We start from the raw sequence: 26,131 nt of genomic DNA, 5'->3' as shown, positions 1-26,131 counted from the left end.
TTGGTTCTAGAAGACAGTTCCCAATGGACACGTACCTGTGAAAACACTCTCTAGTAAACATCTGCATTGTTATTGAAATAACACTCCCAAAAGTCCCAGAGCCAGGTCAGGGCTAATCGCCAGTCTTCCTGATGGAGAAATCCAGACTAATTTTTTTTTAAATCGGATTTATTTTAGCTGCTGGGTGCTTGGAATAATGAAGTGAAGCACTAGGCCTTCTCTTGGGTCCTCAGATGGGCCACGGTATGCTGCACAGCTGGTGCTGAAAACCTGGGCAGGTCAGCTGGGTTTAGAACCATCGAAGCTTTGACTACCTGCACGTTACCTTCTGGGGTGGGGTGGGGAGGATGAGCAGCACAAGCCTGTCAGGAGAAGTCTTGGGGACTGAGCCTTTGTCTGAGAGGAGGCAGGTGTAGCTCGTGCCCTGGGAGTCACTCACCTGCTCTGTGGCTCCTCACCATCACCCGGCCATGAGTGACGGCCTCCTCACGAACCCAAGGAGGCAGAGTGGAGGACACAGTGTGAGCATCGGTGCCACTGCAGAGGGGCAAGGGCAGAGCAGCTCTCCGGCAGAAGCAGCACCACTCACTGGAAGACTTTCCAAAACAAACTTCATCTCTTCAGCCTGGCTGAGCCCCCTGAAAGCAATTATTTCCAGAAAAATCACACTGTCCTTCTGAGGATCCCTGTGCTTATAGGCTTGTGGAAAACAACAGCCACAGAAAACTATGTGCCCGTCATATGTATATTTTGGTTGCGGTCTGAGTTAAGGGGACATGCCCCCCAGTTCTCTTCCTCATCTTTCAGATCTTGGCAGACCCTGACCTCTCAATGGCGCAGTTCACGGCTTGGCCTTCAGCCGACAATACGTGTCTGTGCCAAGCGAGAACGACTTGCTGGGGCAAGTCGGAGTCAATCCTGCATCCCTCCCTCCCTTTTTTCCTCCCCATTTGACCTTTGGGGCTCTAGTTTCCTGCAAGGAGTGAATTATTCATGTTTGTACATAGATATCAAATTGGCCCTTCCTGGGTTGCCAGCAGGGTGGGGCAGGTAGGCGGCTTTGTTCAGAGTCTGTAAACAGGAGTTGCCACCTCCTTGTTGAAACAGCACCTCCAGGTGGGTGACCGTTTTTTTTTTTTTTTTTTTTTTTTGCTAAGTCATCCTGGGGATGCTCAAAGCCCCATTGTGAAATCCTTCCTGTCCTTCCAGGCTCCTCCTTCCTCCCCACCCCTATAACAGACCCTGAAGTGGGCTGCCGCAGCTCTGCCGCCGCTCTGCACGCCTCACTCTGCCCCTTCACCATGGCTTACATAGCCAAGTCCTTCTACGACCTCAGTGCCGTCAGCCTGGACGGGGAGAAGGTAGATTTCAACACGTTCCGAGGCAGGGCCGTGCTGATTGAGAATGTGGCCTCGCTCTGAGGCACGACTACCCGGGACTTCACCCAGCTCAATGAGTTGCAATGCCGCTTCCCCAGGCGCCTGGTGGTTCTTGGCTTCCCTTGCAACCAATTTGGACATCAGGTGAGGGGTGCCTTGTAATGTACCCAAGGAGTTGGGGTGCTGAAGCTTTGGTAGGTGAAGGGGGGATGGAGAGTGACTGTGTGTGCTGGAGCGTCTGGAATCGGAGTTATTTGTTAATCTAGGTTTTTGGATACAGGTGAATACCAAGGGGAAATACATGGGGTTCTAACTGTCTGGGCATCAGTACAGAGGGTAGGGTTTTGTTGTTTATTGTCTTCCCATTATGATCCAGGAGGGCTGGTACCGTGTCTGCTTTTCTCTCCATGTCTCTCCACGGTGGAGAATGCACTTGTCAAATACCCACTGAGAGGATGAGTGGAAGGAAACAGAAGATGAACACTCACACTAGGATTGAACTGACCCAGGAGACCTTAGTTGCAGCTAGATGTGGTTCTGCTCTTCCATGGCTCTGTGCCCATGCAAGAGTCACTTGATTTATCTGTTTTAGTTTCCTCATCTGTAAATGGGATAATGCCACTTATCTCACAGGATAATTGTGAGGTTCAGAGGGTAAGATATACCAAAAAAAAAAAAAACTTTGGAAAATATAAAGTAATATGTAAGTGAAAGCAAATGCAACTGTATTATTTTGGTTGAAGGATTCTGTTTTAAATCAGCCGAGGGGACAATGATTTTGGTGGAAAGCTCAGGGTACTCCACGTCTACGGGTCTCCTCTGGGTGTCACGTGCACCTGTCTCTGATTTTTTTTCTTTTTTTTTTTTTTGGTGTGTCTGTGTCTGTATGTTCCACACAGGGATCAAATCTCTGTCTCTGATTACCGGGTCAAGTTCTAGATCTTCAGCCCACATACCTCAAATTCTCTTTCAGGGATTCTTCTATATTCACTTATTATTTTAACAGCACCAGGAGACAGAATGTCCTCAAGTGAACCCTCTAATTATAATCCCCCTCAGTTCAATTCACAGTGGAGTGATGGCAAGAAATTGATTAGCAGATACACAGCGGGAAGGCTGAAGTGTCATTGGCTGTGACAAACCTGAGTCCAGACCATCACTGCTGTCACTCTTGCTTCCCTGTCTCAGTCTGTTTCTAGGCTTGGCCAGGCCTGAGAGAGAATGGGTGAAACCATTTGAAGGGTGTCTCTTCCGCCCCAGAGATGTCTCCACCCTTCCACCATCAGGCTAGCTAGTGGCTGGAGGGAATCTGTAACCTACCAGGAGCCCGCCAGCCGTCTACTTTAAGAGATAAGGAGTATAATGGAGATCACCTTTGGGCTCAAGATGTCTTGATGGCCTGGAACTGACTGTACTGATTGGTTCTAGTACGTCAGAGGCAAGAACTTTCTCCCATAAGGAGAAATCTGACTCTTAGACCCAGGGGAAGGGGTGGAAAATAAGGGTTTCATGGGCCTTTTGGGGTTCTCAGGGGTGGAGAATGCCAAGTAGGGATAGGACAGGGATGGCAAGGGGGAGGGAAAGACAAGTAACAGGCTCAGAGCTAGAGCCCTCACAGCTGAGTTTAGTGAGTGAGTGCGAGGAGTCTTGGGAAAGCAGTCTGGAAGTAAAAGGAATGCTAACTACACATTCACAACGGTAGTCCTCAAGTACACACTTAGCTTTCCTTCCCTTGGCCTATTTCAGAATCCTAAACACTCTATCCTGTTAAATCATCCCTGCCGGTCACTAAGCAATTTCATTTAGCATACATCCACTGTCATCTCTAATTTACTTTGCCTTTGTAGCACCTGAAAGCTAGACTTCCTTGGATGGGGCCTTTCTTCATAAACGCTTCCTCTCACTTAGACTTTCAGATCGAGGAAAAGGCAAGATGAAAGGCAGAGGCTATACTCAATACTCACATGTAATCAGCAACAACAGAGGCAAAATCAGAGCAGAGGGAAGGGGAAGGTTTGCCTGGACGTGTGTGTGACTATGTATGTGAGAGTGGGGGAGGGGGGTGCAAAAAAGTGAGAGTTCTAGATGGCATCACCTGAGCCCCTTTTTTCCTTTCTTTCTACTGCTCTGAACTCAAGGTACCTTGAAGTTTCAGACAGATATCCTAAGAACTATTCAAGGTAGTTTAGAGAGAGAAGCAGCAGTTCAAAATTGCTAAATCATTCACTGTAAGAACAGCCAAGCTAGGAACTGCAAGAATTTTCAGGAATGGCCTCGCAAACCATCAAACAATAGCTCTGAATGGGGAATCTCCAAGTCAAGAGTAGGGCAAAGTTGAAAAGAAGGAAAAAGAATAGGGGACGCAGGGGAGCTACACAGAAGAGAATAGTCCTGGGAAGGGACTATAGTAGGGTGAAAGGTTTTCGTGGATCTTCTATTTCCCCCTTCCCTCTTCCATGCTCTTTGTCTTTTTCCTCCCCCAGGAGAACTGTCAGAATGAGGAGATCCTGAACAGTCTCAAGTATGTCCGCCCCGGGGGTGGATTCCAGCCCACTTTCACTCTTGTCCAAAAGTGTGAGGTGAATGGTCAGAACGAGCATCCTGTCTTCGCCTACCTGAAGGACAAGCTCCCCTACCCTTATGATGACCCATTTACCCTCATGACCGACCCCAAGTTCATCATTTGGAGCCCGGTGCGCCGCTCCGACGTGGCCTGGAACTTTGAGAAGTTCCTTATTGGGCCGGAGGGGGAGCCCTTCCGCCGCTACAGCCGTACCTTCCCTACCATCAACATTGAGCCTGACATCAAGCGTCTCCTCAAAGTTGCCATATAGACAGGAGCTGCTCAGCACACAGATCTACCCCATCCCGCCCCTGGTATCTTTCCCGAGGCTTCAGTGTGCCCACAGGAGGCACTCATGGGCCAAAGCTTCCTCTTGAAGAGCCTTGCCCTTCCAGGCCACCTGTCTCCCTTCCCTCCCCCAACCTTCTGCTTGGTGATTCTACTTGGAGCTCCAAGATTTGGGTGGCTCTGGGCCTTCACAGAATGATGGCACCTTCCTAAACCTTATGGGTGGTGTCTGAGAAGTGTGAAGGGCTTAGAGCCAGGCTGCTAGGTGTGTCCAATAAAGGGCAGGTATGCAAACAGCCAGGCTCCCTGTGTCTTCTTCCTCGATGGAGGGTAGAGGGGTAACCCAAAACTGCAGGTTGGACAGAGAGCTGGCAGCGCACAAAGGCTTGACAGAGGAAGGCTCTGATCCGGGTGACACCCTGATGACTGTCGAGAGCAGGCTCTGGCCAGGGTCTGTGGTGGCAGGTGGAGTTGCAGGAAGTATGAATTCTATTATTGCTTAATGGCTCCTCCAGAACAGAGGCAGGGGCAGCGGTGCAGGGGGGTGCAGGGGTAGGTAATGAGAGGTAAAGGGGAGGAAAAGGCAGCAAGCCTTTCAGTGGAGTACTGGGAGGCTGGGTAGAGGACTTCAATCAGGAAGATGTCACTATCACTGCACGTACTAGGCCAGCCAAGCATTACCTCACTTGGAGACGTTGCTGGGACACAAATTTGGTCAACTTTAACTGACAGCAAGGGTGTGGAGGGTGCAGTTCCTGGGAACACAAAGAGGACTTCTTTCCCTGATCACCTTGCTCAGTCACATTTGTGTTTGATCCTTAGCAGGACTGACTCCCACCTTTTCACAGTTCCATGCTACCCTTGTCTTTCTCAAATTCACATGTTCCCAGATACAGGCACAAGACAGACCAGCGTAGGCATGAATGACTGATTTCATTTTTTCTTTCATGAGGGTGGGAATGAAGAGGGCCTCCCTTTAGACCATCCAACTGTTCATAACCTGCCAACAGGACAGCCCTTCTCTGTGAGAACAGGGTTCTGCCAAATGACTTTGTAGAGACAGTGCCCCAGATTCTTCAGCAAGTACAGGCAGACTCCAAAGGCACAAACACCACCAGGTCCTATCATGTTCTGGAAAGATACCTGCTGAGAAGCCACTGTCCTGTCACTTTGACTCACAAACCTCTTGCTGCAAACTACTCACTTCACCTCTCCTTCTTGGACCACTAGTTGGAACATTTTCTTTCCTCATTGAAGCCCAGAAGGGGCAGTTCTCCAAACTGGACACATTGCTTATGAACCCCAATGCTGAGGGGGGAGATCCCTTTCCTATGGCATCCCCATAACTATTTTCCAAGTACCTGCATCGTCTGAGAAGTCAGTGCAGAATAGAGGTTAAGGATCCTTACTGTCTGACCTTCAACTGAAGTTATGCCATCTGTGGTGCTTTATTTCAAAAGCGGTAACCTGAGCATTACAGTGGGAATCCCCTGGCGCCCTTTTGCAGGGCCGTCTGCTAAATTAAGGCTACCCTTGACTGTCAAAAACTCAAGCCTTTCAAGATTCCTGCTCTTAAAGCCAACAGCTGGGGTATGAGTTTTTGGAAGGCAGGACTGAGCACTGATTTTAGAGCAATAGCTGCAGAGACAAATGGCTTCTCTGAAGAAATGAAATACAGAATTCATATCAGATGCTAGTATGATTTGTTCATGATCTCCATAGTGCTAAGTCTGTTGCTATGCCTAATAACAGAGCAGCTGTCCTAGATGTTGGTATGATGCCACAGGCAATTTCAGGCTGAAATGCCAGTACAATGTATTGGGTCTTTCCCCTGAGGCTCAAGTTGAAGGAATTATTTAAAGATTCCTGAAGGATTGGGAATTAACACTGTAAGTGATTTTGCAGAGAGTCAGTAAGAGCCATTATGGTAGGAAAAGTGCTCCTCACTTGGGCAAGGAAAATGCTACATGCTTCAAAAGGGACTTGCCCAGTGTGGCTCGGGAGGGAACAGGCATGGCAAGACTGGAGACACTTCTCTTACAAGCACATTTTGTTTTTACTAAATCTTTAGTTGTGCGGTTGTTAAAATGAAGAGAACTGAGAAATTGTTTTATTTTTCATCTTGTTTGTCTCCCTTTACAGCCTCAGAAGTACCAGTTTATGGTCATAAGACATGGCAAAGCTTAAAATAATCACTCACTTTCAATCTTTTAATCAAATTTCCCTAGGGGAACTCAGGAAGTAGGAAGGGTCTCATAAACAAGCATTCCCAGAGAGATGACATAATGCCACTTGATTTAGAGCAGGGACAGAGACAGTCACTTCCCTGAGGGCTGTAACAAAAAATAAAGCTTGGGGCAACTGATTTTAGAGGATCAAGGTACACAGACTGAAATTTATTATTTCCCTGAGTTCCCACAGCTGTATCTCCTTAGTTTAAGAAACACTGAGCCAGAATCTGATTAGTGATTTCAAATCTGATTTCTTATCACCACCATCACAACTGTCATCAATAAATGACAAACTATCATTTATTGAATATTTACTACACTCACACACTGCCTAAGTACATAACTAGATTACTTAATCCTTGTACTGACTCTGTGAAGAATTCTCTGTTTTAAAGAGAAGGTAAGTGAACAAGACACCTGCCAAGAAGGTGGCTCCAAGTAGCAGAGTTGAATGTTAAACCCAGGTCAGTTGACTATAAAGTCTGTGCTTTTTTTTTTTTTTTAAGACTTATTTATTTGAGGGGGTTGGTAAGGCAGAGGGAGAGAACCTCCAGCCGATGCCCCACAGAGCATAGAGCCCAACATGGGGCTTGATCCCACAACCTTGAGACCAGGTCTGAGCTCAAATCAAGAGTCAGATGCTTAACCAACTGAGCAAGCCAGGTGCCCCAAAGCCTTTAATCGTACTATTAAATACAATAGTGTTTCCCTCTATTCCAGAGTTCCTTCAGAAAGAGCACTGACTGCCTGTACACAGCACTGCACAACTTAAAAACACTTTTACTTATGTTTTATCATTTGATTTTATAACTTTGTGCAGGAGACATCATTATTTCTATTTTTCCACTGAAGAGCCAAGGTGCATATAACCTGCCCAATGTCCCAACATGAGCAGGTGGCAAAGCTCATTTTATTCTTTTTTTTTTCCTTAAGATTTTCTTTTTATTATTTATTTGACAGATCACAAGTAGGCGGAGAGGCAGGCAGAGAGAGGAAGGGAACCAGGCTCCCCACTGAGCAGAGAGCCCAATGCAGGGCTCAATCCCAGGACTCTGGGATCATGACCTGAGCCAAAGGCAGAGGCTTTAACCCACTGAGCCACCCAAGTGCCCCAGCAAAGCTCATTTTAGAACTAGGTCTCTTGGTTTCCTTTCTATCTAACCATACTGCATCTCACAATAGAGACTACTACAGTCAAGAAACACACACCTAAAACTGAGGGCCTCAAATTCAGTGAAGTAACTTAGCCTTACTCACAAAAAAAGCAGAATGAAACAAAGAATTCTTGATCCCCTGATAAAGAGCAGTGAATATATACTTCTTAATAATTCCTTATAAGTAATGAACCATATCTGGTTGTGCCCACAATATATCACGTATCAATTAATTAGTACCGGAAGAAGCCAAGACCATTTAAGAAAGACTGGGCCACCTAAAACAACAAAACAAACAGGCTGAGCTTTGACTCCAAGAGCCTAAGTATGCAGACACCAGATCTATACATCATGGAGCATGCAAACTAAGAATAAGGTGCCTGGACAAGTTCACTTTCCAGTTACACCTATAGATTGTTCCTTCTCTTTCTTGTCTCTCAGAAAGGGAAGTGAAAAAAAAACTGATATTTTTGCCTGGTTCCCCTTTATTTGAACAGAAAAATATGGATTCAGTAGAACTGGGTTTAAGAAGTCTTTATTTGCAGGGTACCTGGGTGGCTCAGTGGGGTAAAGCCTCTGAATTCAGCTCAGGTCATGATTCCAGGGTCCCGGGATAGAGCCCCGCATTGGGCTCTCTGCTCAGCAGGGAGCCTGCTTCCCTTCCCCTCTCTCTGCCTGCCTCTCTAACTACTTGTTATATCTGTCAAATAAATAAATAAAACCTTTTAAAAAAAAATTTTAAAAAAAGAAGTCTTTATTTGATTAGATCCGTAGAAGAATTCTAGAAAATAGTGTCACAAAACACAGCACAAAGTTGGTTTAATAATGACCAATGTGGATAGGATCTTGTGTTTTAAGTTTAGTAATATATAGTCCAAAACAGATAGATAATTATACAGCCTGTAATAGATGAGGATTGTCAGTTAGGGCTTATAAAATCATATTCTTGAGCTCCAAGTGACTAAGCTGGAAGCATTAGCGAACTCCAAGAAGAGACAATTCAGAGGCTATAATGGGCTTAGTGCTGTTATTTAAAGTAATGAAGCATTGTCTCTGCTTTCTGGATCCATTTCACCAAACGATTTCCTCAGCAGGTCAGATATAGATTTGCAGAAAAGTGGAAAACATTTTCCAGGAATAACACAACTGAACCCTAAGGCCTAGATGACTTAACTTTTCTAAATAACAGATTTTGGTCTGACAGGCCTAGATCCCTCAGAGTGTTGTCGCCAACATTCTCAACTTCTTCCTCACCTCGCCAGACCCCTATACTTCATCTGTCATGAACAGTAGTGCTGAGACAGAGTCACTGTACTAGTTGTCTGACCGTAAGTTCCTTGACATCTCTGTGGTTCAGTTCCTTTGGCGCTAAAACTGGGAAAACAATAGTACCTACTACTTGATGAAGTTATTAATGAGGATTAAGTGTTTAAAAAGGCCAGACACACAGTAGGTACTTAATAAACCTCAGCAGTATTCTTCTTCTTCCTGTTATATAACAAAACTTCCCTGGCATCAACAATGAACATTTACTCACTTTTTTCCCTTACAAGCAAAGCTTTAGTTTAGAATTTCCAAACATCTTGGATATGAAGAGGAAACAATTTTCTTTCTGATGTCTGACCCTTGAAGTTTTGGTCTTAGAATGAGAAGAACTAACCAAACCCATCTTTTAGCATATAGTACTTTATAATGCTTTTTAAAGCATTTTACATTCATTATTCATTTGGATCTTCCAACAATACTATGAAGGAAGTAAAATATCAGTTTTTACTAGCCCAATCTAATAGACATGGAACCTAAAGACTGGAGTTATGTTTTGCTTAATGGTCATAATGCTACCAAATGGCAGAGAGACCTAAGTGCCAAGGTTTCCAACACCCAAGCCGGTGTTCTTTCAACTATACAAGGTGAGATATTTTAAGATCTCTTTGGAGCAGTTGATGTGATTCTATTTACTTCTAGTAATTAAAGTCCACTCTTTATTCAGATTTTGCTGATTTTTGGTTTTTGTTTTTTTATTAAGATTTTATTTATTTACCCAACAGGCAGAGATCACAAGGAGGTAGAAAGGGAAGTAGGCTCCCTGCTGAGTAGAGAGCCTGATGCGGGGCTCACTCACAGGACCCTGGGATCATGACCTGAGCCAAAGGCAGAGGCATTAACACCCTGAGCCACCCAGGCACCCCATAGATATTTTGCTGGTTTTAACCAAATGTCCTTTTTCTGTCCCAGGACACTTCGTTACATTTAGTTTTCAGGTCTCTTTACACTCCTTTTGGCTGTGCGAGTTTCCCAGACTTGTCTTTATGGCCTTGACAATTTTGAGGAGTATTGATCAGTTATTTTGAAAGCTGGCCCTCAACTGGGATTTCTCTGATATTTTTCTTATGATTAGACTGGGGTTATGGGTTTGGGGAAGGGAGACCACAAAGGTAAAGTATGCTTTCAGCACATTAAATCAAGGGCACATGCCATTATCAATAGGATTATCATTGAGGATGCTAATTTTGGTCATTTGGTTGAGCTAGTGTTTGTCTGGTTCTTCCACTGTAAAGTTACTTTTCTCCCTCTGCATACTCTACTCTTTGGAAGGAAATTGCTGTGTATAACCCACCCTTAAGGAGTGGGGAGTATCTACATATATTATTTGAAATTCTTCTGCATGTCTATTCTTCTAATCTACATATTTCTTGATTCAATCATTTAGCTCTGTCAGTAAGGACTCATGGATATTTAGTGTTTGGGTTATAACTCAGTACTACTTTACTTTATTGCTGAAGCTATTCCAACTTCAGTCACTGGGAGCCCCTTTTGTTAGCCCTTTTGTCCCTTTGACATACTCCCAGTCATTGTGTCTTATGGGGTTTTGGGGGGGAGAGTTTTGGGGATTTTGGGGGGCACTTTTCTTTTGACACAAAATGCTTCAAGCTTATTTTGTACAGTCACTGCCCTAGTCCTGGAATCAATCATTCTCCAAGGAACCCTGGACATTAGGTATACTCCTATTACCCAAAAGATCTGGGCATTAGGTATACTCCTATTCTAGTTTTATTTTCTAGCCACATAACTTCTAACAGAGATTCTACACTCTGATGTGAACTGAGAACTTTAGCAGAAGAGCTCAGCAGAAGAACATAATCCCCTAAATTATTTTTTCTTTCAAAGAATAGTTAAGTGTAAGCAGGAAAAAAAATGCAAAATAATTCCCATTATAAATGAAGTAAGACAAACCATGAGGCTTGCTGTATTATAAACCAACACAACACAGTTAACTACAGAACTGCAGAGGATCCTTAGAATAACAGAGTCATTTGTCGAGGGTCATCGGGGAGAATACTGATAGTATCTTCAGCTTTGCCACATAACAGACAGAGCATGGTGTACTCCTAGAACAAGATAAAGTGCATAATTACATTGAGGAACAGGGAGAAAGACACTTCATAACTTACTCTGATCAAGCTATTCTCTGTAAATTGGAATGGATATTCCCTCTGCACATTAGATCAATTTCTTCAACACCTATCAGGGATGTCTTAGGTTTAATCTGTGTATCCTGGAGTCTTTTGTTTATGTAAATTGAACACATGCTGACAGCCTATTTACTATGTATGCCAAGAATGTCAACTTGGAAATGCATGGCTACTTCTTGAACTCAAAACACATATCGGGCTAGGGGTGCCTGGGTGGCTCGGTCAGTTAAGCATCTGACTCTTAATTTCAAGCTCAGGTCATGCATGACCTTAGGGTCATGAGATGGAGCCCCACATCAGGTATCATGCTGGGCATGGAGCCTGCTTAGAATTCTCTCTCTCCCCTCTCCCTCTGCCCCTTCCCACCTTCCCTCTCTTATTTAAAAAAAAAAAAAAAAAAAATCCAAACACATATTGGGCTTGATTAGTGCTATTTAATTAATTATTTGAAAGACAGAGAGTGTGTGCATGTGTGCATTAGTTGACGGGGAGAGTTGGGGGGGGGGGGGGGCAGGGGGAAAGGGAAAATCCATGCTCAGCCCGGAGCCCCCTGGGGTGGGGGGGGTGGGAGGGTGCTCAATCTCACAACCCTGAGGTCACGACCTGAGCCGAAACCAAGAGCCAGATGCTCAACTGGTGCCCCTAGTGCTGCTATTTAAAGTAGTGAGGCAGGGCGACCGGGTGGCTCAGTCGGTTAAGCATCTGCCTCCGGCTCAGGTTGTGATCCCAGGGTCCTAGAATCGAACTTTGCACCAGGCTCCCTGCTTCTCCCTGCCCCTCTGCTGCTCTCCCTGCTGTGCTCTCTCTCTCTCACACACAAATAAATAAATAAAATCTTTAAAAATATAATAAAATAAAGTAGTGAAGCAATATGAGTGTGGGTCCCTAAGGACAAATTCCTATTCTTACAGTTGCTCCTTCCTAGATTATTTAAGACTACTAAGCAACAGAAATGTTTTTCTTTTTAAATGAAAGAAAGAAAGATCCCAAACTAAAACAACTATTTTTATTTTCTAAGAAAATAAACAATTAAGTTAAACCCATTTGTCTGTCATGCCTCATATTTAAATAGCTAGCTGTCTGGAATATGATCTATTTCAGGAGTTTATGTTTCTTGGGCTTAACAAATGTCCAGGCTGATTAAAAAAAAAAGAATGAAATCTTGCCATTGCAATGACATGGATGGACCTGGAGTATATCATGCTAAAGGAAGTCAGTCAGAGAAAGACAAATTCCGTATGATTTCACTCATATGTGGAACTTGAGAAAAGGAAAAGAGAGAGAGGCATGAACCAAGAACTCTAGAGACTGTAGAGAAAAAAACTGATGGTTACCAGAGGGGAAGGGGATGGGGGAAATGGAGGACGGGGATTAACGAGTACACGTGCTGTGATGAGCACCGGGTGTGTATGGAAGGGTTCAGTCACTATATTATACGCCTGAAACTACTGCAACACTGTATGTTAATGATACTGGAATTAAAATTTTTAAAAATATCAGGCTGGTGACAGAAGATATTTTGTTTTAGGGAAAACTCCTAGGGCAAAGTCCTGTTTTTATAGTTATCCCCTTCTAGAATATTTAATATGGATCATAAACTATATACACATATTTCCTTTTAAACTTCTGCTTAAAAACTTTCTTCTTTAAGAAAACAAACTTACTGCTAAATTTATTTGTATTTCCACACTTCAAACTGAGATTGTTAGCTGTCTGGGAAAAATTGGTCAGTCAAGGGAGTTTGTGTTTCATGATCTGGATAATCAGTACAGAGAGGGTCACAGAGATAACCAAGGAGTATGGTTCAGAGACTTAGAACCAGGGAACTGCATTTCTGTTTCCTACAGGTGAGCTTAGTTGTGGCAAGAGAAAGATTGTTTCTTAAAAAACCACACTTCATTTCAAGGTCTGGTCTACACACACGGTAGAGATAGGGGCCAAAGCTCAGAGAACAAATACAGGTCTCATAAATTAAAAAATGAAATAGGCGTGCCTGGGTGACTCAATCAGCTGAGTTTCCACTCTAGGTTTCAGCTCAGGTCATGGGCTCAGGGTCATGAGCTCAAACCCCACAACGGGGGGTCTGCACTCAGCAAGGAGTCTGCCTGAAGATTCTCTACTTCTACCTCTTCCCCCCAAAATAAAGAAATCTTTCTAAAACAATGAAATAAAAATCTACCCTCTATACATATACCCTCTTTTACTGCTCCCAAATACTTCCACTTTCACCTGCCAGACATTACTAGTAGGATTTGAACCTCTCACAGGAGATGAAGAAGAAAACAGTGATAAAGTCGAAATGGGAAAACGTATGAAGCTAGACAAACATCTGAGTTTTCACCAATGTATCCATCGACAAATTTTTATTAAGGCCCTAAATATTTTGCAAAGTGCTAGGTGCACTGGCAGACATGAGAGAAGGCAAGGACAACGTCTGACCTTGCAAAATGTACAATCTATCTTGAGAGAGAGAAAAAACCTAACACGTGGTATAATCTGGAAAGGGTATTAAATAAGTAAGACTAACTACATTTGAAATCTTTCATTTATAGTTGGTGTGGAATCCAAATTTCACTGTAGGTCAATTATTTGGAATTCAAAAGCAGTTTCCCACAGAAGCACTGTTGTACACAGCAGTTAGGTTGCCAGGAAATTCCAGGGAGTCTTTCAAATTCATATTGTACAAGTACTATAGAATCTAGCCATACATAGCATGCTTCTCTGGGAAAACAAGTCTAGAATTCTAACTTGGAATGCAAGGAACACAATCCCCTGTGCTGCCAGGGTCAGGACACCTTTTACAAAACTGGCCAAGAGAACAAGAATTCTCCTCAGTCATTCATGGAGACCCTCAAAGGCTCCACCTGGGCAAAGCACAGGGATAGAGATTTGGAAGAAAGGGTGGAGTGTGTGGAATCACCTTTGGGACGACCAGATCCTTTGCTTTATTCTGAGGGGCCCAGGGCCCTTTGCTTCTATTACTACCTATTATTTCTGACCCCAAGTCCTCTCCTTCCCTATTCCACAGAGGAACAGAAGGCAGACTCACTGTTCCTCTTTTGTTTTCTGAAGCAAACACACAGTCCTTTCAGTGGCTTTTAGGGTGATATAAAAAATAAAGGATACCTGTAATCATTTATAATGTATTTTCTGTTTAAACTATACTTCTGTCTTTACTCCACCCCTACTTGTGCCATCAGAAAAATCTCACTTTAACAATGATATTGTGGTTATTTTAAAAACAGAATTATCTTTTAGAGATATGTACAGAAATATTTACAGAAGTAGTGATATACTTGGGATTTGATCCAAAATAATCCTGTAGGGAGCTGCGGGAATGGTGAGATACAAAATAAAGCAAACTGAAGGCTGGGTGGTGGAGGTTAAAACACTATTCTGCCTACTTTTGCCCATAAGACATTTAATACACAACAAAACATTACCAATGTGGGGAATCCCACCTTGAACCTGAACTACTGCTGGAGTGAAACAGGTGCTGGGGCAGAATGGGGACAAGGAAGAAAGCTAGCAAAGCTGAGAACAAAGAGTTTTTGTGCCCGTTAGGCTGAGAAGGAAGTTTCCAAGTGGCTATTCCTATGAGTCAGGGCCTGCTGTAGGTACAAAGAAAGGGGGAAAGCAGTATGGGCTAGACTATCAAGAGGAGGGAGGAGACAGAATTTAAGTTCTACTTGAAAGAGGGAAGATGTAGTTGACTTGAAGGTAGAGAAAGGGACAAGTCAAGGAAAAAGCATGAATAAGGACAGTGAGAGGCAAAGGGCAAGCATATGCCATATGGAGTAGCAAGAGCAACAGGACGATAAATTTGAATAAGATTAATTTGACAGCAGCACGCAGAACTGTGCCGCAGTAATTTAGGTTTGAGTGGGTACGGTTCTTAACATGAGGTGTGGCAACAAAGCCAAAAAAGGCAAGAGAAACAAAGAAAGATAGAAGGGCAGTGGCGTCTGGGTGGCTCAGTGGGTTAAAGCCTCTGCCTTCAGCTCGGGCCCTGGTCCCAGGTCCTGGGATCGAGCCCTGCATTGGGCTTTCTGCTCAGCAGGGAGCCTGCTTCCTCCTCTCTCTCTGCCTACTTGTGATCTCTCTCTGTCAAATAAATAAATAAAATCTTAAAAAAAAAAAAAAAAGAAAGAAAGAAAGAAAGAAAGAAAGAAGGGTAGGCAGGGTGTTAGCAACAAAGAAGGGCATTTGGGAGACAGCTGATAGGTTTTAAGTGAGCCTGAGTGTGAGTGTGTTCACTATTTGAGAAAGTAAAGAGAAAGTTCCAGAACAGAGACCAAGGTTCAATGGAAAAAATCAGTTAGGGAACAATAGGAAAGAAAACCAGGGAAAAAGCAAAAGAAGACTCAAAATGATTTAAAAAGAAAGAAAAAAGTCTAGCACTATGGACCTTAAGGGACGAAATCCTTCCAAACCACTACGGTTGACAAAACCAGACCCAAGAAAGATGTTAAAAGAGCTTAGAACTGAGGCAAGGTCACAGCACTCAGCTACATTATAGGACACCTCTGAGAGAATAGTTTTAGTAACCCCCTGGTTTGCAGGGGGTTAAAAGAAGCACAGGGAAATAAGGAAAATCGGGTAAAGACCTATTCAAGTAGAGCAGCAAAAGGAAGGACAGAGATGATTAGAAGTTGAATCTCAGAGGTAGCTGAGTGAAATGAAAAGATTTTTAACTTATTTTTTAACCAGAGAAGAATCAAGTATATTTACCGTCAGAAATATTTTAAATCCCAGGGAGACAAAGAAAATGCTGGATAGAGAGCACATAGATGAGGAAATGCAGAAAGGGTGGAGTTCAAGAGGAAGGAATATCTTCCTCTCTACTGGGATGGAGGGAAGAGTCTGAGGTTGGACAATGCTATGTGTGGTGAGCCAAAGAGACTAGTGGGAAAGAAGAGAAAGGGAAGTGGCCAGCCCCATGAGAACCCTGAAGTCCAGAGCTCAACTATTACACTATAGCTTAAATGAGCTATGGAAAGGCCAAAGCAGTGGCCTAACGCATCACTTTCAAGAAATGACTCTCATCACAGGATACAGAACACACGTAGCAGATGGTGAGAAGATGAGGTGGAGAGGCCAGTTTAAGAGCAGGTTTTCTTCCCAAGAGAATTTCACTGTCTATACATCGTGAATACAAGCCATCTTCTTTTATCTTCCTCTTCCTATACCCAGCGTCATTTCTGGGACAGCTTTGAAAATGGTTGTGTTCAGTCATAAAGGGAAATCAGCTAGACTTGGCTCTGATGGCAGTGATAGACAATGGCTTCATTAGGGCAATCTTAATACTCTAAAGAGCTCACAGGGGCTTCAAGAGCTTCCACAAATGGCTATAAGCCCTCCTTTGCTCTCATGGAAGGACAGAGCTGCTCCTTTGAGCCCATGATATGCTCCCTCCCCTACTCATTCACTGAGATCTTGACTTTGCCCTAAGTTACATATAATATATGAACATTTTCTGAGGCATAATTTTTGGATGCTGAGAAGATATGGTCAAGATATTGTACGGATTAACCACAACATATCAGGCCAGGTTCTGACAGGTGAATAAGTGCTTTCTTCTACCCTAAAATACAAATGAACAAGAGTGCTCATACTGCAAGATTCTGTTATGGAAGATTATTCTTTTTTTCTCATTAAAATCCTACCCTAATTTGAAGGACTTAAAAAAATAAAATTCCCCTGCCTGGGACACCTAGGTAGCTCGGTCAGTTAAGCATTTGGCTTCAGCTCAGGTCATGATCCCAGGGTCCTGGGATCAAGTCCCTTATAGGGCTCCTTGCTCAGCAGGGAGCCGCTTCTCTCTCTGCCTGCTGCTCCGTACAAGGCCTCATCCGTATAATACTTATTCTCCACCCTTATGGTGGTCCAGCTTCTTTCCTCCAACCTGGATACACCCATCCTTTCATTTTACTTAATGAATTATATTAAAATGACTCACTACAACTGAGACTACAGAGTTGCCCAAGTCTACATGTCTGTGAGGGAAGACAAGGATAACCTCCTTATCAGAATTTCCATGCTCCACAAGTAGGGGGGCAGTGGGCAGGCCAACACTTATAAAACCAACAATATGCAATTACATAACTGGATAGAGAAAAAAACAGGCACAACCGTAACCTCATAAGAACCCACAATGTGCTATTCTTTATCAACAAACATGACAGGCCTGAGATACCATTTCTAAGGCATTCATTTTGATTTGTAACTCTTATGGAGACAGGTTTGAATAGATACACTCACATCTAAAGTGTCTCTCTTAACATACACAAGTAGAAGGATAGTCTCCTTTAAAACTTACTAGTACTTCAATTGTTAAAACTATATCTAGATTTACAAAAGTATTTTTATTATTCCCCCTTCCCCACAATAACATACCACATTTATACATTTACCTGAAATTCATCCATGATACTGAATGTGTACTCGTGCCTGGCTATTACATGATGACAATTCTTACACAGATCTGCCAAAACAGAGAGAGTCTTAAATGATTAAGTCTTTGAAGGTGCCTTAAGACAGTAAAACTTCTATTTTCAGCATGGTGGTGCTTTAAAAGAATACATTAATAAATACATTTAAACACAGCAGTAGGAAACCCATTATAGTATCTACCTTGAGAAGAAATCCAAAACCCATCACATAGCAACGCTACATAATGACTCAGAGATTAACAGGCATATATTAATTCCCATTCTTAGAACTTGGGAGAAACTGTGCTACTAAAAACAATCATAAATAAAAAGCCAATGCTAGATGTTAAAGTGAGTTTAACAATAAAAAAGACTCTAGTAAAAACATATGATAACTATGATTTATTGAGTGCTTACTGTGTGCCAGATACTGTTTTAAATACTTTTTATCTGTTTACTTAATCTTCTCAAAACCCGAAGAGATAGATACTATTGTTCTCACCTTTTGAAGGATAAAGAAACAAAGCCACACCATGGTTAAGTAATTAATTAGCAAGACTAGCAGAAGTGTTGGAAACAGAATTCAAACCTATGCATTCTGGCTCCAGAGCCCTTGCTCTTAACCACTATGTCCTAATACCTCTCTAAAGGAGTTTAAAGCGTTATGCCTAATACAAAGAAAAAGACTGTTCTACTTTAATATTTTCAATTCTAAAGGCTTAGCATCTTTCATATTCCTTTTTAATATCATTATTTGCACATCTATTCCTCATATATTCAGAACATACCAAAGAACCAGGAAACAAGCAAAAAGGGGGTGTGACCAGTTTAATCTCTTGTCACCATACCTGAGGACTTACAAGTACGTATACTTAATCTACTCATAAAAATTCTTTTTTTTTTTTTTAAAGATTTTATTTATTTATCAGAGAGAGAGAGAGCGAGCGAACACAGGCAGACAGAGGCAGAGGGAGAAGCAGGCTCCCTGCTGAGCAAGGAGCCCCATGTGGGACTCGATCCCAGGACGCTGGGATCTTGACCTGAGCCCAAGGCAGCTGCTTAACCAACTGAGCCACCCAGGCGTCCCTACTCATAAAAATTCTTAAGAGTGCCAACCTTAGAACTGACTTGTTTCTATCATACATAATTTATTTGGTTCCCCAGCACTGAGGACAAGAAGCAGCATATGAAGATAGCACAGCAAAAGAAACAACAGACAGATGATGAGATGGGAGACAAAAATAAGCTATGAGAGCAGAAATAAGACTAAAAAAACCATAACATCCCCGGGTAATTTATATGGCAGCAAACAGCCCTAAACACTTCAGTAGCTGTTGGAGGACATCACTGTACTAGAGTATAGTAAAAAAAGAAACCTCACATGAATGACCTAAGGTTTAAAAAAAAGTCTCTCTTGCGTGCCTGGGTGGCTCAGTCGTTAAGCGTCTGCCTTCGGCTCAGGTCATGATCCCAGGGTCCTGGGATCGAGCCCCCAACGGGCTCTCTGCTTAGCGGGGGAGCCTGCTTCCCCTTTCCCTCTCCCACTCCCTCTGCTTGTGTTCTCTCTCTCACTGTGTCTCTCTCTGTCAAATATATAAAAAAAATCTTTAAAAATAAATAAAAATAAAAATTAAAAAAGTCTCTCTTGTTTCAGAAGGCATAAAGACTTTAAAAATAAACAACAAACAAAAAATGGTACCTGAACCATAAGCTTTAGTTATCTGCAAGTCACTTATGCAGAGTCTGATGATGCTAGCATCTTTATTTTCCTCTTAAAAACCAAACTAGCAACTCTTTTGCAATACAATATTGAAACAGGCCTCATAAAACACAACATATCAGTAGGTATAACATATCAGCTTTCAAAAGCCAGTATCTGCTACCAGAATTGCATGAAAATTAAAAGTCTACTTACGATCATAGGTAACTATTTCTTCTCCATCTTCCTCTTTCAAAGATTTGTTGGTGATCAGCATAAAATCCCGCTTACTGCACACTGCACAGCCTGTAAAGTTCAGCAAGAAAGATCCATTTTCCAGGCAGATGTTACCCTAAAACATTAAAAATAGAAATTTAATTTTCTTCTATTTCAAAACCCTTAGTGAAAATAATTAATAGACTAAAAATTTCTAAAGGCAAAAAAAAAAAAATGGCCAGAATTTACTTGCTTGAAGTAATTTTTGAAATTACCAGCTTTCCTCTAGAAGTGCTATTTATGGCAAATAAAATTGATGCAGTGTTAAAGCTGTAAGTCTCTGAGGACTGCAACTGTGTTTGAGAGGACTAAATGCAAATGGATATTTAGAAACTTAATGAACCTTTAATAATATAAAATGTGAAAAGGAAAAATTAGAAAAATCTAATAGCCAACAACATTAAATGAGGCATAGCATAAAACTAGAATTAAAATCCAATCAAAATGGAAATACTGAACTAATGATAAAAATGATCTTATAAAATGTGATGCTCAGGGGACGCCTGGGTGGCTCAGTTGGTTAAGCTGCTGCCTTCGGCTCAGGTCATGATCCCAGGGTCCTGGAATCGAGTCCCACATCGGGCTCCTTGCTTGGCGGGGAGCCTGCTTCTCTCTCTGCCTCTGCCTGCCTGTGTGCGCTCTCTCACCCTCTGACAAATAAATAAATAAAATCTTTAAAAAAATAAGAAAGAAAAGAAAGGTGGCATTCTGTTACCTATCCATCTTTAAAAAAACAAAAAACTGTGATGCTCAGTTGATTGTTGAAATAGCATTTTCTGATGTCTTAAAAAACAACACAAAATAAGCAAACAAGAATACACTCTCATCTCTACAGATGATTGTCCTTAAGGGTATGTGTGATTCAGGCAGAGAAGATAAGCTCTGCAATTCATCAGACAGACACCAGGGCATTCAAAAGAGAAAGGGATTTGCTTCATCACCAAGAAACTGTAAACAACGAACGTAGCTAGCTCAAGAGAGGTCTTTGCTAAAAGCTTACTAGTGATAGTTCAGAAAGTCATTTTATCAATAATCTACATCAACCTCATTTCTGACCAGTACACAGAGTACTTTTAACAGCTGGTGTGACTAAAGATCAGTCAAATGAACACTTCTCCAGTGAAGCTATGTGCCTGATACTGTGCAAAAGCACAGTGAAGGATTAGAGGAGTCACCTCCTTCCTATTCCGAAGAGCTTATAACTATCAGGAAAACCAGCTTTAAGTGATGCCACAATGAAGCCTTCCTGGATTCCCAACACCACAGTGAACCTCCCCCTTTTGAGTGGCTCTTTGCTATATATTAAGGAAGAGATTAACTCTGTGCGGGCAGATATAGTTGGGAGATACTAAATCACAGGCACATCACCTTAACCACTAAAGGGGGGAAAGGCATTGGGATTAAAGTATAAATTTCCAGCTACTAAGAATGGGTGCTTTGCTTTGATTTTCTTAAAAATAAACATCACTGAAGTGTAGCTTCTATAAATAAAATAGGTGACTCACTTTTAACCAATATTCCAACCAAGATATAAAAATTTCTTATCTTCCTAGCTGATCCTTCAGGCTTTGCAGTCTATCTCCAACCCCCATCTCACCTCAGGCACCCCTTGATCCAATTCCTATCTCTAGATGATAGATTCACCTGTTATAAAATTTTATACAAATAGAACCATGCAGTATACCTCTCTGCATCCAGTTTCTTTTGTTCTGTCCAAATTAATCATCTATGTCATTGTACTGGTAGCTCATTGCTTTTCATTGCCAAACGGCATGGATTCGTGTTGATAAGACTTTTGGGTCCTTTTCAGTTTGGGGCTATTATGAATAAAGCAGCTACGAAGATTCATTAAGTCTTCTGTAAACATATACCTTTCTCTTCGGTAAACACCTAGAAGTGGAACTGCTAAATCAGATGGGAAAAATATGGTCCAGCAAACTTTAAAACTGCCCATTAGTTTTCCATTTTCTATGCCCACCAGCACTGTGAGTTCCAGTTGCTCCACATCCTCACCAACCTGAGGTACAGTGTCTTTTCTTACATTAGCCATCCTCATCTTGTGGTATCTCACAGTTTTTAATTTGTATTTAGTTTGTATTTCCCTCATGACTAATAACATTAAGCATCTTTTCATGGTGCCTACACGTGTGGAGCGCCTAGTCTTCTGCCCGTCTTTTGAAAGCTAAGTTGTTTATCTTATCTAGTTGTAAGAGTTATTATGGGGTTGTAAGAGTTCTTTATATATTTTAAATACAAATCCTCTGTCAGATTTGTATTACAAATATTTTCTATTATTGGTGTGCGATTTTTAAAATAATATCTTTTGAAGAGCAGATAGTTTTGATCTTATGAAGTCCAATTTATCAAATTTTTTTCTTTCACTATTTGCATTTGTCCTTTTTTTTTTTTTTTTTTTTGACAGAGATCACAAGTAGGCAAAGAGAGAGGAGGAAGCAGGCTTCCCGCTGAGCAGAGAGCCTGATGTGGGGTTCAATCCCAGGACCCTGGGATCATGACCTGAGCTGAAGACAGAGGCTTTAACCCACTGAACCACCCAGACACCCCTATATTTGTCTTCTAAGACTAGCATTCCTCATCTATGAAAAGTATCTACCATAAATCTCCAGAAAAATTTATGAAACCAAAGATAAATATTACCTATTCAATCCACACTTAGAACTTCTTGACATGTTAATCCATTATTTTTCTCTGACAATTTTTTGGATGAGTACACTATACTTGCTACCATCATCTTATTGTCCTTTCCTTTGCTAAGCTCAAAGTGGCTTCTGTTCTTACTGCCCTCAGAAATATCACATGACTTCAAAAACTCCCAGAGTTGGAAGGACCTTTCAGATTTCAAATGTTCAGTCTCTCCTGAACAACAGGAAGAGCGTTCAGTTTTTCCAATGGTAGCCCATTCCACTTTTGAAAACCTGTTAGAAAGTTCTTTGTTCTGATTCAAAGCCTACAATCCAATAACATCCACCCACTAATGCTTTCTAAATCTGCCTTCTGAAATTCCAGAATGACAGCCCTTTAATTATTTTAGAACAGAATAAAGTCAGAAAATATAAAGTCAGAAAAAAGTGCCAATGAAAGGCTCCATCACCTCAATCCTTTTCTCTATTCTTCTTAAACTTTATCTTCACTTAACTAATTATTCCCTGAAGCTCTCCATTCTGCTTGATTCTCCATATTCTTTTCCCAAGAAAACAAATCCTTTCATCTGTTTGAATCTTGCACCTAAACTGCAATTTTGTATTTTCACTTGACTCCTTGGATGTTACATTCCCAATCTTGAAGGAAACATGATAAAAACAACCTGACTGTGTGCACCTCAATTTCATTCTCTCTCCATATGCCTCCAACTTCTGTAATGATACTTTGAATTTCCCAACTGCCTAGAATGAAAACACTAAGATCATCTATAGCTCCTCCCTCCATTAAACTGGCTGAGGTCCAGTAATTCTTTCCTTGAGATGAGGTCTTATACCTACACTACTGTTGCCATGGCTCCCCAAATACTCTGTAGGGCTCTCCCTTTTATATTTCCATTCTACTACAACCTCAATATACAGCCATAAGATTCATTCTCCTAAGTAACAGATTCCAGAAATATTTCCTTATTAGATTTTCTTGATGGATGCCCAAGGCCTCACATATAGAATCTAAACTTAATACAATTTTTAAGTCTTTTGATTAGCCCAATTGTTAAGAATCCAACCTAATCTCTTTAATCCTCTTCACTACAAACACCTTCCTCCTGTGGTCTCTGGAAAGTGCAGTGTTCCTTACTGGATTCATGAACATTTTTTACACTTGTAAAAAAGTATGAAAGAGAAACACAATAAAGTATATGAAACATAAATGTGCAATATAATGCCTCTACCCACTAGGTGTCAGTAGTACCGCCAGCTGTGACCATTAAAAATGTCTACAGATGGTGCCAAGTGTCCCTTGGGAGGCAAAAATCTCACCTGGTTGAGAACCACTGCTCTAACTAATTCACTTTCATTATTCATTCATGGCGTTCCATTCTCTAACTGTATCACACTTTTCTGGTGTGCGACTGCAAATAATGCTGTTGTAAGCATTCTTACACAAGTGCCCAGGAACAAATGTAATGCATTTATTTCTCTAGGATGGAACTGCCGGGTCATTCCGTATGCATATCTTCATTTGATATGAAGATCAAATCAAATCATTTGATTTGATATGAAGCTAAAACTTTTTCCAAGGAGGTTGCATCGGGAGTGTTCTTGTTGTATATCCTTCCCCAAAGAGTAAGTATTCAGAGACAGAGACAACTACAGATTTTCCGCCTCCCAACCATTACAAGAATCCTTGTTCTTGTTACATTTCCCAAGCCTCTGGCTCCTCCTTTCCTTCTTTTCTACCCCAGTCACACTAGCCTTCCAGTCCCCAATGAAGTCCACCTTCCTTTTGGGAGAGCAGTGCTATTTCTCTCCCATTTCTTTGAACTTGAACAGCATTTATCAACTGTACTACTCTTTTTTTTTTTTTTTTTTTGTTAATCACATACTCCTCAGAAGGCAATGACAGCTGTCTATTTCTTCTTTGGTGTCCCTTTCTGGCCTAGCAAAGTAATCTAACTATACACACACATGTTCAGTAAGTATACACATGAATGACAGTAACAAGCTTTGACAACCTCCCGAGCTTGAGAGCAGCCGAGATTTTTCAAAAAGGAAGGAAGGGTCAGGAAACCTGAATTCTGCCCCTGGCTCTTCTGTTAAGGGAATGTGAACTTGGGCAAGTGATTTCTCCTCTATGGGCATTAGTTTCATCTGCAAAACTGGGTTATAACAAATGGCCTCAAAGGTCCCTTCCAGCGCTAGAATTCAGCAAGAAAAGTGAATTTCACCAAATCAAGCTTGAGAATGTGACGGGGGAATAGGGGGCCGTGTCCCTTCGTCGTCAGACTGGACTGGTGGTGGCGGTGGTGGGGTTTCCTTTGTTGTCCCCTGGAGCTCGAGAGAAGCGGGGTGACAGCTGATGTCAGCCGCCAGTTCGGGGGACCCGCGGAACGGACAGCCATAGGCCGCCCCCGCCCTCAAGTGCCTAAAGACAGCTACCGGCTCACTGGAATGGACAGAACGGCTGGATCGGCCCGCGCCCGGCCTCTCAGGGAAGGCCAGCCGGGGCTACGAGAAGCTCCAAGGGCTGGCCATGGGCCAGGAAAACGAGAAGTTCTGGGCGCCCACTCGCTCACCCGATTCGGATACTCCTTCTCCACACAGCCCCCACACATCCCGACGCCGTTCTCGAGGACCGTCCTCCGCCGCTTCCGGGAAGACGAAACCTCGCGAGAGCAAAACCAAGGTTGCCGCATGCGCCCTCTGAAGTACTCGACCCTGGAGTATTTGATTTCGGGAACCTACGCGAAGTCTCCGCCCCGTAGCCGCTGTTGGGAGAGCAGGACCTGGTCTCCCAGGCAACAGCGCGGGGCGGGGAGTGGGACTTCGGAAACCTACCCGGGAAGAGGGCGGGACCGTGGACCCTGTGGCGGGAACGCGAAAGGGAGCTCCCGCTGAGCAGAGCTCTTATGGGCGCCCTCCGGAGTCTAAGCTGACAGAACGGCGAGTCACAACACGCATGAAAGGGAATTGTTTCTCGCTGCCTGGGCATACCCCGTACAGAAAGCCGAAATTATAATAATTTATGTACCTTTCCGTATCAGTGAGAGCAAGAAATCAGCTCTCGGGCCGTGAATAAGCAATAACCGAAGTGCTGGGGAAGAGGCACTTACAGCTCTGCAGAGAATCTCCTAAAACTCCTAAAAAGAACTCTCAAAATGTTAATAATAAATGACCGTTATTTATCCCAGTAGTGGTGGGAAACGTTTCTGTGTCATAGAAGCACCTCCTTGGCATGAGCGCCCTGGACAAATAGAAAATGGCCAGGTCGACCCTGCAGAGCTGAAAATGTTTGTGGCTGGAGCCCTGCCTTTCCCTTTCCCTTCGTATTGAAAGTATCTTACTTTTGGCAGTAACATAATTAACCTGAATACGAACACCCCAAATCTGTCTTTCTGTTTCTGAACAACCTGTCTTCATACCAGCTACTCCAATGGAAATGATACTCAATAGGAACATCAGCATCCTCCCTTAACCCTGACTACCAGAGTCAAGTCAGTGAAGAAATCAGGGAGCATAGGAGACTGTGGGATCCAGGTTCTTTAGAGAAGAGGTTAACTATTGCAAAGTTCATTCTATTCTTGGAATAATTACAATGACTTCCACTTGTATGACATTTTCAACCTTCCAAGTGGCCTCATTTCAGCTTCTAATTTTATGGCTTTACAACCCTATAAGAATGGTAAGAAAAATGTCCTCCCTTTTCAGATGAGGAAACCAAGAAATAAATGGTGAAAGGTCTTATCTGTGGTAACAAAACTGCTAGCAGTCACCCAGGACTAGGACTTTGTTCCTATCCTGGGCTCAACTTCGTTCTAATACAGTAGCCAATAGCCACAATGTGGCTATAAAGCACTTTTACATGTGGCAAATTTGAATGGAGATTTATTGTCAGTACACCCTAAGTTTAGAAGATGGGATCAAAAAATGTAAAAAATTGTAAAATGTAAAAAAAAAAAAAAGTAAAATATTTAATC

At 42.4% G+C, this 26,131-nt stretch overlaps 2 protein-coding genes across 2 annotated transcripts; one reads left to right on the top strand and one right to left on the bottom strand.

The window, feature by feature from the left end:
* The first annotated feature begins 1,227 nt into the window (after nucleotides 1–1,227).
* GPX2 (glutathione peroxidase 2) lies at nucleotides 1,228–4,523 on the top strand. Its single transcript, XM_059373396.1, has 2 exons — nucleotides 1,228–1,523; nucleotides 3,863–4,523. Exons 1-2 carry the CDS (start codon nucleotides 1,302–1,304, stop codon nucleotides 4,211–4,213), a joined length of 573 nt encoding a protein of 190 aa, XP_059229379.1. The 5' UTR covers nucleotides 1,228–1,301; the 3' UTR covers nucleotides 4,214–4,523.
* Nucleotides 4,524–10,834: 6,311 nt separating this feature from the next.
* On the bottom strand, nucleotides 10,835–24,839 carry CHURC1 (churchill domain containing 1). The gene is made up of 4 exons (XM_059373402.1): nucleotides 24,731–24,839; nucleotides 19,435–19,570; nucleotides 17,502–17,572; nucleotides 10,835–11,004 (listed from the first exon to the last, which is right to left on the bottom strand). Exons 1-4 carry the CDS (start codon nucleotides 24,767–24,769, stop codon nucleotides 10,912–10,914), a joined length of 339 nt encoding a protein of 112 aa, XP_059229385.1. The 5' UTR covers nucleotides 24,770–24,839; the 3' UTR covers nucleotides 10,835–10,911.
* Nucleotides 24,840–26,131: the final 1,292 nt, after the last annotated feature.

The sequence above is a fragment of the Mustela nigripes genome, chromosome 13 (genome assembly GCF_022355385.1).
Source record: "Mustela nigripes isolate SB6536 chromosome 13, MUSNIG.SB6536, whole genome shotgun sequence".
NCBI classification, from domain to species: domain Eukaryota; kingdom Metazoa; phylum Chordata; class Mammalia; order Carnivora; family Mustelidae; genus Mustela; species Mustela nigripes.
This window is presented reverse-complemented; position numbering and strand designations above follow the sequence as displayed.

Excerpts from the sequence above, each read along its gene's own strand:
- CHURC1 (XM_059373402.1), bottom strand. The coding sequence starts at position 24,769 with ATGTGTGGGGGCTGTGTGGAGAAGGAGTATCCGAATCGG. Across the intron at positions 17,573-19,434 it reads AGAAATAGTTACCTATGATC|ATCTGTGTAAGAATTGTCAT; the intron begins GTAAGTAGACTT and ends CTGTTTTGGCAG. Across the intron at positions 11,005-17,501 it reads GTATCATGGATGAATTTCAG|GAGTACACCATGCTCTGTCT; the intron begins GTAAATGTATAA and ends ATCTTGTTCTAG.